Below are 15,907 nucleotides of genomic sequence, written 5' to 3' on the forward strand. Positions count from 1 at the left end.
TTTACATATGTCTACATTTCAAAAGCTTATATTCTATCAGGCCACATTGCCTATAAGTCTGGTTTCGAAGACTTCAGTTGAACACGAGAACACATGAAGCTACTGTTTTCATACAGTCTGCACACATTGTGGCGGTTCTCTCTGTCGCTTCACAGCAAGAACGTTCCTGGTGGTTCCAACCTCAGCTGGGACTTTTCTGTGTGCATGTTCTCCTTCTGCCAGTGTGGTACCTGAGGGTGAATGTGCGTGTTTTTTTTGTATCAGGGTTGGCCCCGGGACAGAAAGGTGATGCGTAAATTAGCTTTCCATCTTCAAGTATTTGAGTTCAGCTCATATTATCCTATCTTAACAATTCATAATTGATTTTCAAACGGGTTGTGAATTTTCTGTTTTTCAAACAGATACATATATCGTACAAGAGTACGCCTAATTATACAAATGGCAAATAGTCACCTGTGTGTGTAGACTGAAAACCGTCAAAAGTCTGATCGGCTCCTGCTTGGTTGTCAAACAACCTCATTTTACTCTGAAATTCTATTGATCCATTTTGTTATATGTGTCATCATGGAATCCATGGGAAGACCCACTTGGAACCTGTATTTAAGGTCCTTCAGTGCCATGTATAACCTACAGAAACTAAGTCTGCGAGACAGATGTGTGTTGGACATACTACCCAGTTTAGGCACACCTTACCCTACATGAAACCTAGATGAGAAATTAAAATGAGGATAGAAATGCCATAATAATGTCCATAATCATGCATCCAGCCCAGATGGGCAATTAAACTGGAGCCATTATTGAGCCTCAGGACATTCCCACATTGTCACATGGCACCTGTGGATAGTCTCCTATGTGGTCCATTCTTCCAGTTCATTTACTACCCAGATGGGCCCTCTACAAACAAATGTAGTCAGGACCTCACTCTCACCCAGTATCTCTGAGATTACTATTTTTCTCATTTAAAATTTCAAGATTATGACTTGGTACCTCTGAATATTCCAGCCACTATTTCAGGATATTGATTTAATTTTTTTATTTTTTTTTTTATTTTTCCACAGTTCGGGGAACGCACGTGCTTCTGTAAATATCGGAATATTTTGTGTGGACAAAAAAAAAATCAGTCAGGACATGAATGGGCTGCTTCGTGCGCGCTTTTGAGTGCATGTGTCGTTGGCATCTCTGGCGCCTCTAGCAGCAACGTAGCGCAACTTGAGACGAACCGCACGAAAGTCTTTGTGGAGTTCAGTGTGTCTGAATGAATGGAGGGGGAGCGATGGCCGATCAGAGGAGGCGGTGAGACTGCGCGTCGGAAAAACAAGCGTTCGGCTTCAGTTGCGCGTTGCGTAAAGTTGGCATAAAAAAAAAAAGAAATCCATCCACGGACCTGTGGCTTTAAAGGCCCCGAAGAAGGTTTGTCCTCGTAATCCCGCACAGACCGAGCTTCACCAGCAGAGGATTTTTTTTCTCTCTCTCTCTCTCCCTGTGGACGTCGAGATTTCTTTATGCACGCGTGCAGACGGCAACAGGTCATTTAGCGCAAAGCCGTGCCCAGATCGGTGCGAACTTTCCATCGTGTGTACCGGGGGATGCATTTTTTTTGCCACTATTTCCCCTGCGTTCACCGTGATATGAACTGTGGCATTGTGCTCGCCACCGACCTCATCCTACAGCTCGAGCGCGCTTGCCTTGTAGTTTTACGCCGCGAGAGACGGGAAAGATGAACATGACATAGAGTTCGGAGCGCTTCGCAAACATTTGGGAGCGATCGTCGTGTGAGCCTGCCACGCCGACGGACGGACGGACGGACGGACGGCGGACCTGTGAGAAGCTGGTGTCGGTTCCAGGACGGATTGCGTGCACAGATGGTGCCAAACAAGTGGACCATGAATTCAGTTCTGCACAAGTCGCCTCCGATGAGCTGGCTTGGGCTCAGATTGAGACTGAGTGAGTAGAAATGATCTGGTCAACTGTTGAGGATCCTTTGTTTTTTTTTTTGTTTTTTTCATCTTAATGAGGCATGCTGTTGGACAGGTCAGCCTTTTTAAAATCAGTCACCTGCACGCTTATCCCAAAAGAAACGCCACATGTAACTCCCTGATGGGAAGGGGGGGGACAGAGCAGCTCTCCTGACTTTGATCCTCGGGCACCAGTTCTTTGTGTCAGACTTTCCTCCGGTCATCAAAGCTAATGGCTGGATTTGGCAAGTGACCTGAATAATTATCCCTGCCTCGAGCAGGGATATTTCAGTCAGTGGGGATAGTAATCTCTGATCTGGAGTTTGTTCCGCTTGTTAAAGGATGTTGGGGGCAACATTCAGATGATTTAATATTCCTCACTTGTAAATCTTCAGCAAATACAATTTACTGCTGTGTTCCTGGACTCCTGTGATCCCACACTGTCTAAACAGGACTTTCTGTCTAGAATAAGAAAATGAATCCACAGTTTGTAAGAAAAACTGCCCAAAGTTTAAAGTTGCAATGCGAGCACTAACAGATTTGCCAAAGTCTTTCAGCTCTTTTTTTAAAGTGCCTGGCGTTCTGACTTTGTTCGTGTGTGACAGTGTATGCAGTGCCGGCAGTTCATGGGTTCATGCAGTAAGTAAAGTAAGCATGGAGTTAAAGTTTAGCAGCCTTAATTGGTTGAGTCTGGAACCCCTCAGTGTTTCAGGCCACCAAAGTCTTAAGCTTGTCTGTCTAATCTGGGACCAGATGTCTTGTCTAGTCTCTGCACTCCACTAAAAAAACAAAAACACACACTAGAAATCTCAGCTGTAACCAAAACCATTCACCGTTATGTCAAAAGTGTGTATGTTTGATTGTTAGAGCAATCGAGGTTGTACGGATATTAGTTTGCTAGTCGAGCTTGCTGATGAATAACTGTAAGCTCCATATAGAGGCTTCAGCATCACGACTCCTCGTCATCATCGGTAGATTGAGTTTACCTTTGTCTTCATAGACTTGAAGTAGCTTCATTTCTATTCTCTTGGGCCTCCGAGGACTTCACTACCACGTTAACATAAAGGATGAGGTCCATTCCAGGCATAACTCATGACCGTCATGCTCAGAAAATACTCAAATATAAATGAGAATCAGAAACTCAACAGGATGAAATAAGTTAGAGACGTGCTGTGAGAGGAACCCCATGGCGAGGTTATTTTCTGACCGGAACTCTGTCGTATTTAATCTGGAAAAGCTGCAGAGCTCTCGGGGAACATTTGGAAGGCTGCTCAGTCTCTGCTGCAACTCTGGAGTCTGACTGGACTAATGTAATTTGGGTGCATGTGCCATGTTATGTGTGCGTTTGTTAGTGATTTTTGGCCTGGCACATGGCTTGTTACAGTTGAAACTTCCTTATTTGGACTGTCTCTCCATTGTTCCATTGTGATTTCCTTTCTCTTTTCCTCTCTTTGCATTTCTGCCTTTTTCCTGATGCCATCTCAGGTCACAGTTTGCTGCTCTTTTTTTTTTTTTTTTTTTTTTTGCACGACATTTCTTTGCTTTATGAAATCCCTCCACTGCCTTCGACGTCACTAACATCGATGGCTATGGTGGTAATGTTGGTTGAACTTCTGGTTTGAAAGCCTCCAAAAGACAAATCTGCCTTGTTTTTTGTTTCACAGTAAGTGCCGGCCTACTCTGTATCACTGCTTTTTGTTCTTTCCCCATTGATTGAACTTGAAATGTCTTGCAGGCCCAAATGAAAAACCAGATAGAGCACCGATGCAGCGGCCGTCTTTATCATGTCTGACAGAAAACACGTTTCCTTCCTTGCATCTTGTTATATACTTTGGTATCTAGTATTATAGCTATTAATGAGGAAGCGGGAGACCAGGAAGCATCAACTCGGGAAAGAGAACTCAAGATGTCACTTCACAACACATGACACAGGGGGGCGTAACCGTATCCCTGGTGGGACAACTTAGGCTGTCAATACACAACACATCTCATTATTTCCCTTCTTGTATTTGAATTTTTACCACTTCAAAGAGTCCATAAAATCATATGACAAGCAGACTATTTCATTCTTCTTACAGTCACAAGTCTAGTTGAATGCTTTTTAAATAATAAAAAAAAGGACTAAGGATGGTGATCCTTTTAGGTATTTGAAGATGTTTTAGTGTTTATCTTTTTCCGGGGGCCTTTCACCATCAAAAAGGCTGCTGAAGTCTTGTCGTTTACAAGTTAACTTGTTGTTCTTTGATAGATTTTGTATCATGGTTATTACAGTGAAGCAATTATTCTCTCCACATTTAACGCCATTTACCCATATTTGTTGTCACCAGATGTGCGAAGTTTGCAGCCTACCACACCCTTTTGTTTGGAACCAGAGCTCTACGCCCCAACGATTAGTTTAGCATGGAAACAAACTTGGACTCCAAAGTGCCAATTGCTGAGGAACTAAGGTACATGCCGGTTATAGTTGAGCCATGAAACTCATTTGGACCAAAAGGTTCTAAGGGGCTCTCTGAAGTTTTTGGGGTGCAACGTACCTTCAAGAGCTTCTTCTTTGGCTGTATTTACATTTCAGATGGGAATTCTGAAGTGATCTAATGGGCAGGTGGTAGATGGGTAAGAGTCATATTGCTTCTTCTGAAGCATATAACCTTGATAAACCTTGAGCTTCAGTCCCAGTCCAGTGTTGTTGTTTTTTTTTGTCCGAATCAAACGATGAGAGCTGTTTTTTTTCTTCTTTTTATTATATACGGATGACTTTTCACCAATTTCTTTCTTTTTTTGTAATGGAAATGTGTCTAGAATAAAACCGTACATGTCGCAGACGGTGCGCTCTTATTGGGGAAAGCTCCTCCTCTGAAGTAGGTGTTTTTTAAAAAAAAAAAAAAAAAGATAAATAAATAAAAGCCATTCTGTGAAATCTGATTGGCTTTGATTCAAGTTAAAACGCTAGAAAATAAAACAAACTTTTTTTTTGTGTAATTTCAGCAACAGACTCATGAAGATATGTAACAATTTGGGACGGTCAGCTTAACAAGGATTATTATTATTATTTTAAATATCTTCTGCACCAGTAATGCACAGCCATGGCTTAATTCAGACATCTCCTCGTCAGTAATGGAGAGAGCCACAGTATGCATATGGTACTTGCTACTTGAGCAAAATTGTACGGAACATTAAAGAGCATAAGATGAAGATGCTCTACCAGCATGTCAGGATGCCTTTAGAATTCATATTGACCTCGAAATTGCACTGTAGAAGAAGCAAAGTCAGGCGGTGTTTGGGAGCAGTTTGAAATGCTGCTTCTCTTCATCTTTCACCTTGTTGAACAGTTGGTGTGATAAAAGGTTTCTCATGGTCTTCTCTCTCAAAGTCGCCCCCCCAAGTTGTCTGTCAGCTATAGGAAAAACGTAACCTTACGCTCCACCTGCGTTCACTGTCTCCATCGTTGCCTCCTTGCTGTGTGTGACAGACAAACGCTGCATGGAACATTCTGCAGTTTCACCCTTTATTTTGCTGAGGCACAGAGGGAAAAAAATCCTTGAGTGCTTATCTCCATAATGGCTAGTTGTCTACTTTATCTGTGGGCCTGGCAACAGTGTGTTTTTGAAGGTTTTATTCTGGATGAAAACCACTCCCTGTTTGGGCCCACAATGACGGTCAAAACCCCAGTCTGGTGACATACACGTTTGAGATGAGTTCCTGTTAGTTTGCCCCAGCCATCAGTAAGACCACAGTCCATGTCCCTACAGGATGGGAATTAAGTTATTGACCTAAGTACGTCCGACGCGGCGCTTTAGACTGTGGGGTTATGTTCCAGACATTCTGCCGGTTCAACTTTCTCTGCAATTGTGTAAGTATCGCCAAATTCTTAAAGTTTCTCCAAAGGGGATTTTTGTCAGATGAAATCAGGATTTTATTGGAACAGAGCGACGGTCTGTAAATGTTTAAGTGAGTTGACGCGTTATTTGAATGAGCTGGTTTTTCAGGCCCAATGTTGGCCACTGTCGGTGTCTGTTAGCCCAGTTTTGAGAAGCTCAGTTTAATATTATACAAACTAACATATTTACATGCATTTTAAAAGTCATTTTGTTTTTCTCTCTTATTGTTTTATTTATTTATTTTTTTAATTGTCATGTAGACACGACTAATTGGTTGAAAGTTACTGTGAGGCTCCGTGAGCTGATCAGATCAGTCGAGTCGTGTGATCCAACCCTTACTCCAAAATTGTGGATTATATTACTTAACAAATACCAAAGTGGTGTTAATGTTCCCAACAAGAAAGTATCCAAATGTGGAGACTCTGGCTCTGCCCGCTTAGCACAGGTAAATATGACAGTGTGTATATCACATGAGATTAGACTGCACTGTCGGTTGGTTTAAGGGCAGAGAACAGGAGGTCATCCTCATGGATGTTCTCATAGCTCAAGGTTTTATCTTCTCAGCTTTTCGCTCTCGCATCTTTTCCCGTCATCCTGCTCGAACACTTTTCACCCTGTTCTGCTCCTCTCCTTACCCTTATTCACTAGCTGTACTTTGTGCAGTTGTTCGCATTGGACCGTACATTGTTTTACAGCAGTAGCATGTTCCTGAGCTTCACATTTCAGAAGGTGCTCTTGTTTTTTTTTTTTTTTTTTTTTCCCCAAAGGATATTCTGTCACACTGCGCTGTTTTACATCAACATTCAGGGAGCAAACTGTGGGGCTCTGGTTTTTATTTTTGCTCGGTTTCCGTCTGAAATCGGATTAACCCATTCAGCCTCTGATATTTGCTCATGGGTCAGTGTTGTCTTGTTTTGAAATCCATGAACAACATCAAGCAGCGAACTTCAAACAAGTTGGGGCAACTAATGGGATTTAAAATGTCTTGCGCTGTCAGGGCCTCAATATCTTGTAAAAAGACCAATGGTGAGCTATTTCTCTTTGAACTGTAGAGCAGATAATTAAAGGGGGCTACTTTAAGGTCACACACCCACACCAACACGCACACAGACCTTCTTTAGGCAGAAGCACGACTGCAAATATTCATCTCTGAATATGTCCTTCCACACTCATAACCTCCACCCAGGCTAAACGACTGTTTATGCATATTGCAGCCTTCCACATGACAATAACTGTACTTTTAGGGAATAAGTGTTTTTGATTCCAGCTGACTCTGTTATTGGCTTCTCAACGGTAGCCCCCTCTGCAATTTCAGCCAGATTGTTTCAATTATGGGATTATTCATATCAACAAGATAAAGAGTGTTTGTTCCTTTTAGCTACTGCTCCAAGGACGGACTGTTAAATTACACTACGTTTCATAGTGATTCATTCAGAAGGGATGGTCCCACTGACTCGGACTGTACCGGTTTATATACCAGCACTGCACTGCGAAATGGACCTGTTGGAGTACGCTTGTAAGTTTCAGATTTAGCTGTATGAAGCATTGCAGGTTGAAGCGTTGCTTTTAGCTCACAGCTCGGCTCTGGAGATTCAGATGACTAAAATATTTCAACAACTGTTTGAGTGGATGGGAAATTTTGTAAAGCTATTTCTGGCTTCCAGAGAAAGAATAATGACTTTAAAGGTGTGAGTTAGCAGCTAGATTGTTGAAGTTGGTCCACACACATTATTGAGGACCATCTGATTCTTCATGTAGAACAAATATGTCGAAATGTCATTTGTCCCTGATCATAAAAATGGTAACCTACAAAAACATTTTTTGATAATTATAAAGTAAAGTAGGCCTAATTATAAATAAAGTAAAATGAGTGATAATTCCCATCGCTCACTAAGCTAATGTTAAAATAATTGGCACACATAAACATGCCATGGATATCAATTGCATTGTACTTGGGCTGCTACAGCACCACTGTCTGTCACAGTTGTCTGTCAGCAGAAAAAAAAAAAAAAAAAGTTGTCTGTCAGCAGGAGCTGAGAGGAGAGATGCCGTACAAGTTGTCTTCATCAGACTGACGGAAGATATTTTCTGCATGAAAACTAGCTGCGACTAGGGAATCTTTTTGTTGATGAAATCTTTTTGTTTGAAAGCGTTGCAAAGTGAAACAAGACCGCTTGCACTGATCACTCTCAGCTGGATCAGACAAGAAGCCGTTAAAAAGAATTTGCAGCATGTAAACAGCAGTTCTGTCTCTGGAGACCATGCTTCCCATGTGTGTGACTCGGGCTCATTACAGATTGATATGTTTAAAAGAATGGCGCTGAGTCTATTCTACAAGACAGGGTGAAATATATATGTGTGTGTGTGTATATCTATATATATATATATATATATATATATTAGGGGTGGGACGATATGCTTTGGTCACGATTCGATTGTATCCCGTTTCTAAGGTGCCGATTCGATCACGATTCTTGATAATTGCGATTCTACAAGTATTGCGATTCGATATAATCAGTAATTGCAACTTTCTTCCTCCTTAAAAAAAAAAAAAAAAAGTTGAATCATACACTTCTAGAATGAATGTCGTTCCCATAAACGATACACATCAGTTCAGTATGTGTCAGTCAGTCCAGCAGCTGACATTTATTTCAACTTAGACAAAAAGAGGTACTTAACATGTACAGCATTTTTTTTTTTAAAGTTTACAGTTACAAAATGAATTCAAATGTCCACACAGCACAAATGTGGGCTAGTTTTAACATAACTTAATGTAATGAATTGATGAGGTTTTTCTGGACACGGATATGACGTAATATAATTGATTCTGGGGAGAAAAATCGATTTTTAAAATCATCATTAAAAATCGCGATATGTACATGAATCGATTTTTTTTTTTTTTTTTTTTCGCCCACCCCAAATATATATATATATATATATATATATATATATATATATATATATACATACACACACACTTTATGCAGATAAAAGAAAAAAAAAGACGGCCCACATGCTGAACTCATTATTCTCGACATGTTTCTGGAAGAAGTTTTTGAAGAGGCTCTTTTCTTCTTCTTCTTTTAGTGCATGCACACAAATGTTCTTAGACTACTCCCAGTTTGCTGGTGAGGGGTTAACTTCGGTCTGTTTGATGGGCCACCTTGCTAAATATAACCCCCCCAACCACCTCCACATGGGCACGCACAAGCCTTCCTCTGTCAACACTCTCTTCCCTGCCGCGCACACGCTCCAAGAGGCTCATTTACAGTCTTGTCATATTGCATCCGCTTTACACGCACTCGTTCCTCAGCACACCATTAATACTTCAGTGAGTGCGATTCTGCCGAGAAGCCAGTCGACTGAGGCTCAACAAACTCATTTCATTTCTACCCAACTGAAATAAATTGAAGGTAGCTCAGTAGCCCATAGACTCTAAATGGTGGAAAACAGTTAGTTTGCCTCTGTCTGTAGGTAAAGAAATCCTCTTATAGCATCTCTGAGGCTAAAGAGTTGGATGCCTGTTTCAGCGTCTTTGAGTCTTGCTTTCACCGCGAGCCCTTCAGGCAACCAGCAGAGATGAAATAAAACCACAGCTTGCTGGTCTTCCCGTGTGTATCAGACATCTGTACACACCCGTTAAAATGGTAGGATTTTATGAAAAAGTGAAACCGGGTCAGAACTTTTAAAACATTTCTATTTTACAACCATTGCAGAGAGAGTGAAAACAGCTGGAAAAACAGCTTTTTTTTTTTTTTTTGGAGGAAAAAAAAATCCCGATAACTTCCTGGCCTCCAACTCTGAGTATCACAGAGAGCTTTTAAATCATGATTATTATCTTGTCATTTGGAAGTATCTAAGGAGAGAATACCTAAGACTTTAGGCAGGCTTTAGACATGCCGTGGGATACAGTAGGGACAATCAACGAGTTTCTGTTGATGTTTTTGCTTTACGTTTGATAAGTGGATAAGAAAAAACTGATTGCAAGTGCTAAAAATTGGAAAAACTTAAAAAAAAAAAAAAAAACTTACACGCTCACTTGAGGTGGTTTTTGTTTGTTTCAAAGAGGACTTGATGCTCAGTAGGGGGCATGGAAATACTTTTGTATCGCAACTCGCCAGCTGTTTCCAAACTCATGTGACTGACCGCCGTCTTCCCAGATATGATATAGTATTCCAGATATTACTAGAGATTAAAGTTGGAGAGATTAAGTTGGTTCATGAAAATGCTCTTCCCTTGTTCCTTTTGAGGTACTCATCTGCAGTTGCTGTCTTTTTCCTCTTTGAGCTTTGTTCACAGTTAGGACAATTACTCATACTGAATTGGAAGCGCTGGGATGGTTGCCTAAACTTCCACCCTCGGAACACTATGCAACCTCGTTCATTTACTTCAGATCAATCCATGGAATTGGCCTGAATCACTCTTCTTTTGTGCAGCATTTCTAGAAGTTTCTATAGATTTGTTTTGCTAGTGAATGCAAACCTGACTATTGACCAGCAAGAGGGAAAAATATGACACGACAGCAATGCTACCAAGAACATGACTGTGGTGTTACGTCCCATAACTGTAGGGGGAGTCAAAGTGATTTATTTATTTTCTTTTTATGCCAAATTCTAGTGTTACTTGAACAAATGTGTGGAAAATGTAGTTTTTTGACAAAACTACGACAAAAATTTGACAAAGATAGAGCTTTGTGGTCATAAGTCCCTAAGCTTTGATTCCAAGACTAAAAAACGACGCATCACAGCACCAAATAAACAGCATAGACATGGGAAAGCTTTGGGGGTTTAGCTGGAGGTGAGATCTAACTAAAGAGGAGGGAGTAATGGATATCATCACCAGCTAGCTGTCGGTTCTGGTGGAAAACCCTTGGGCTAATCACCAGGCTGTAGCTTCATGCTTATCAGACAAACTTCAGACTTTCAGCCTAGGTGTCCATCAATATTTAACTCTTCTTCTCAATGTACTGGATGATAAGATCAGGGCATCTCCATCAGAAACAGAAATTACATTGAGCTGTTCTTGCTATCGTGTTTCGTGCCAGAAGACTTCATTATTGGCTGGAACTTGGTATTTGGGATTAAGTCATCTGTATTAAATTCTTTATAAAGATGGGCATGACTTAAATATGCGTGCATACAAATTTGTAATGCCTGCTCACCCTTTTCACGTATGATATTTGGTTTATGGGGCATGAGAGGTGTTGCTGGGGTTTGAAAGATGAGGGTGCACAAGGGGTAGGGAGGATCAAGTGAAAAGACTGCTTTGCAAACTGGACAGTTTAAGGTTTTTGAAGCTTTATCCATAAATGTCCAGGTTTTGTTTTATTTTTTCCTATACAAGGCCCCATATTCACTCATTGCACAACAGAAAACTGCTAAAATATCAGTTTGTAAAGAGAAAACGGAGTCATGGGGCAACAGGTGGAACGGTTTAGGGTTAAGTAACCTAGAAAAATGTAAGTGACATGTTCCTTAACTTCTACCTCTCAAAGGAATAAAACCATTTCTGATTTTTACCAGTCTGCCATTGTATTTTCTTTATCCTGCAGCTGAAACAAAGAGGCTGCATTTCTCATACATTTGTCTGTGGAGTAAGAATATCTATCCACAGTAAAATATATTACTCTAAATTTTTAAATGCTATCTCAAACTGTTTGACTTGTTACAAATGCCAGACAAGTGTATAAAATATAGGATACGTGGCTAAAAGGAAAAGTCAAGTTTTCAAGTCACAGTACTTAATCTTTTGATTCATGTTTTTGTTTTTGGTCCTTCAAAATGATGTCTGAGGGAATTTGCTTTGGTGGAACAGATAGGTACGATTTAAAAAAAAAAAAAAAAAAAAAAAAAAAAAAAAATCTTTGATCTGATTTTACTGCACCCTGCTGTTGGAGGACGTAGCTGTGTATCAACAGGCAAAAATCAGCTCAACAGATTTGATACAACCCACAAAAAAAAGAGACGTTCTTTCTTTACACCAAAAGAACCAAAGTGATCCGCTCTACTGTACGTTTCAAATCTCCTTTTAAAAACTTGGATGTCTTTGAGGTTGCTGTTCTTGTTTCTTCTAGTGAAAGAGGTTTTGAAAATGGGAACACGCAGAAGGCGTTCCCATTCATCAGGCTTATCCCAGTAGTCGACATCCTGTGCACCAGACTACAACTTGACAAGTACTCGGAGATCCATAAATGGGAAAGGCTGTGTATTGGTCACAGGAAAAGTCGGTTTTCCTGCATCCGGGTCTTTGACTTTGACTGGACCAGAACACTGACAGAAAGTGCAGCCCATGTCTGCTAAGAGCTGCCAGAGTTTCTTACTGTGGAAAGAATATGTGTTTTCATAATATGGAATCCATTTCCAAAATGCGTTTGAATTTTAGTACAAGGGACACAATGGAAAAGGTATTTTTAGGGGAAAATTTTCATGGCTAACAAAAGCGTCTTTTTATTAAACGCTGATCTGGTGGATGATGATGAAAGCAAGGCCGTCTAATACCCCCCCCGGCTTCCCGCTTTGTTTCTGTTATAGGTGGAAATTGGCCCGTGTGTTTGCAGCCCAGTTCTCATGCTGCATGACTGCTCTCTTCATTAAAAGGGAAGCTGCGTGCTCAAAGCTGCTTCAGATTATTACCATATGTCTGCAAAGCCCAGAGCTGAGCAACAAACCGGCTCCCATCCTACCCTCTAATTTCTCATCCCAAAATTGGACATGTGGGTCGCTATGTGTGACAACGTCCCTCCCTTCCCCCGGCCAGCGCAGTACATTCTCACAGTATTTCTTCTCCCTTTTTAGATGCATAATAGCAGTGCATGAACATTTAAGCAACGGTGGGGAAAATATTATGCCTTGACTTGTAGTGTCTGTCCGTGTGTTGCTTTAACCCTTCAGAGGTTTTTCAAAGACATCAGAGAAGTGCAGTGCATTGTTGCAGATGACCATTTTGTAACGAGACTTGTTTCTTTCTTTTTTTTTTCTCATGACCAAGAGGCTCTTTGTACCTCCACAGAAATAACTGGGCACATCTAGCACAGAGCTGGTGCATTCACAAAAAAGGAATAAATCTTTCAGGACTCATAAAGGGCGCGGGCTCTAATCAATGCAGAAAAATGTCAGCCTTTTACAGTTTGACTGAAACATAAAGTCCACTCTGGATGTAGGAGGAAGCTTAAAAGAGATCTTTGTATCATTTGGTCCAAAAGCCAGTGGCCCAGATTGCCCATCCCAGCATGCAACTCACCTCTTCATGAATACAACACTTGTCTGATGGAGTGGGTAGAAAGCCCCCCGTCCGTCCGTCTTGAGGAGGTCCTACACATGAGCAGATTGCCTCAGACTTAGTTCTGTGTACTTTTAGGAACTTTACCATGGAGCATCAGGGAAGGCAACAGCAAAGGAAATGTCACTTACTCCTGGAGAAAAGATTGCAACACCTTTGAGCAGTTGGACACCTGTAGTTTTATTCAGGATTAGGCCGGTTGAATGGATTAGAAGAGGGCAGCAGTTGGTGCTTGACAGCTCCTAGTGGGTGGCTCTCAGTGGATGATTAGTAGAGAACCTTAAAGGCTACAGGATCAACAGGAGGAGGCTCTGAAACAGAAGGATCCGAGACACGTATTAGTCGTTGCTTTGTGGGTGGCAGTGGTACGATTTATTCCAGGCGCAGGTTCAGTGCTGTTATTCTCTGGAGATGTAAAGGATTGTTCTTGAAAGAAGTCTGTTTGCTCACTTGGATATGCCCTCAAGTAGGATCAGACTCAGAGGATTCAAAGCAAGTTTTAGCAAGTGCAAGCGAGCTGAAGTAATCGTGCAGGTGGAGAATTTGAAAGAACACATGGGCAGATGGCAAAGTTTAAAGCCGAGTTGGCTGGCAATTTTTTATTTTTAAAGGTCAAGGCGAAGGGAAAATCAAATGTTCGCAGAGGTTCAGATGGATTTTCTTTGGGGGTGGGGCATGGTTAGACTTATCAGTTTAATTATTAACACAGTGGGAAGAGTTTAGTTTTAGGGTAAATATTTCAACACTTGATTAATATTCATTACTACAAAGCACTATCTGGTTGAAGAGGATGTTCCTATACTGGAAGAAGCGTGGCGCATATGAGCTGGAGGCTGTGCCACCCTCTCTCAGTCAGCTGGGAATAGAGCGCTACTCCTGGTCTTCATCCCTGGATGTCATCCATGATCTGTCTGGTAAGCTAAGCTAAAATGAGATGGATTAGCTGACTACTTTTTTTTTTTGCGTTTGTGTGTCGGACTAAATGAAATAAAGACTGTTCTGTGTGCTTTTTGCACAGTGAAACAGGAGGCTGTGTAGTGGATATGAATTTGTAATTAATAGTAAATAAACTGCTGGCCAAAGGTAAATGTACAGTACCTTGATAATAGAGTACTGATGGACATATAGAAAAAGTACACTAATGCTAGATTCATGTTATAGCAACAGAAAAGGGAGGAATTGCATTTCTGGATGTCCCCGGATACAGTGGTGTGAAACCTAATTTTATGAGATAATTATTGATTTAGGACAATGATTCCATATTACATATATCCGGGAGTGGCGAAACTATGTTCTTGGATAAACACGTCATTTCAAGGTGAAATCAGACTGATGTTTCAGTCAATAAGATGCACATCTACTGTGAATCAATACCCATTTTTATGTAAAGTGCAATGATCTATCAAAGTCTGATCTTTATGTTTGTTTAAGTGTATCCAGGCACAAACGCAATATCTGAGAACCTCTTCAAGAGTTATTGATGCTCATCAGGGTGAAAAATGAAAAATGTCACAAGACCAGCTCTAAAGAGTTTGGATTCCACCAATCCAAAGTACAAATGGCCAAGAATGCTGGACTACCAAAGATGAATCAAAGAATAGGCCGTTTTAAAAAAAACAAAAAAAATCACACGGTAACCTTTTTAGCAAATAAAGCCCTATCTGACATTGGCTAACGTTAATGCTCACCAGTAAATTTAACAAAAGTTTACATGGCAGAGCTGTAGGCAGAAGGCCACTGCTCCGCTTAAAGGACATTGCAGCCTTTTAAAACTTTGGATGAAAGTTTTGTGCCATATTTGGATGAAATGCATGCATTCCAGCACAAGAACCTTGCACTGTTTGTGAAGCACAGTAGTGGAAGTGTTATTATATAGGGCTGTTTTGCTAGAGGAACAGAGGAATTGACTACACTCCTCCAAGTTGATGTACAGCACTGATCAACAGTTTTCTGATTTGTGCGGGTGAGTCATGCCACACACCAAGAGCAGAGGTTGAATTTTTTTTCTTTTTCCCTTACTCAGATATATAGCATTTGATTTATTCATTTTCATTAATAAATGAATAGTCATACTTAATGTAGCTAGAACATATTTATGATGTGTGAAAATTGGATGTTTTTAGTCCTGTTTAATGTAGAAAATTCTTTACGCCACACTATGCTGTAAATACGCAATACAGTACATATAGCGCATTTTGGTTAGTTGTTGTGTGGAGTTAGAAATCTCTTTGCATCAAACATTTTTCTTAATATTCAGTAAAACAGAAGAATAAATGGTAAACGTGTGTGTAGTTCAAACCTACTTTACCAAACCCCCTATTAATCTGGGATAACCACACAGGAGAGACGATATGTCACATTGCTAAATACGTAACTTTTTCTGTTTGCAGAAAACAGTTACTGGTTACTTTGCCTGGAAAGTTTTTTTTTTTTTCTTTCCTTTGCTCTCTTCAGTGGAAAGCTCCAGGTAATCTGGCATGATGATGGCCTCATATGAGGAAGGAGAGATGAGGGCAGTAACACGTGAAATATTTAGCAGTGATGAAGTGCATACTTCCATGTCTCCTCTCAGTGCTTTTTTTAATTTATTTTTTTTGGATGAGGTACAGGGGCACTTGTTTCCGCTTTGCTGCCCGATTTATGCCATTAGTGGAGGGGAAGTGATAAAACAGGGCTGGGGAGGAATGTCCTGTCCTCTCTGCCAGCCAGCCTCTTGGAAAACCAGCTACTTTCTTGTACTGGTGTGGCAGGCCTGTTCAGCAGAAACAGCGAAGAAGAATAACAGCCAGGGTACAG

General features: G+C 40.8%; 1 protein-coding gene across 4 annotated transcripts in view; it reads left to right on the forward strand.

Annotated features, from left to right (window-relative positions):
* Positions 1 to 1,308: 1,308 nt before the first annotated feature.
* Positions 1,309 to 15,907, forward strand: part of plekhg5b (pleckstrin homology domain containing, family G (with RhoGef domain) member 5b) — a 79,021-nt gene continuing 64,422 nt past the window's right edge. The window contains exon 1 of one of the 4 annotated variants that reach the window (XM_075475287.1): positions 1,309 to 1,944. In XM_075475287.1, coding sequence (XP_075331402.1) covers positions 1,863 to 1,944 — 82 coding nt within the window. In that variant the 5' untranslated portion in view covers positions 1,309 to 1,862. Of the gene's footprint in view, positions 1,945 to 13,959; positions 14,026 to 15,907 lie in introns of those variants that run through there. The other 3 variants (XM_075475286.1, XM_075475285.1, XM_075475284.1) reach the window with 3 other exon arrangements.

This window comes from Odontesthes bonariensis, chromosome 10 (genome assembly GCF_027942865.1).
Source record: "Odontesthes bonariensis isolate fOdoBon6 chromosome 10, fOdoBon6.hap1, whole genome shotgun sequence".
In the NCBI taxonomy this organism is placed as follows: domain Eukaryota; kingdom Metazoa; phylum Chordata; class Actinopteri; order Atheriniformes; family Atherinopsidae; genus Odontesthes; species Odontesthes bonariensis.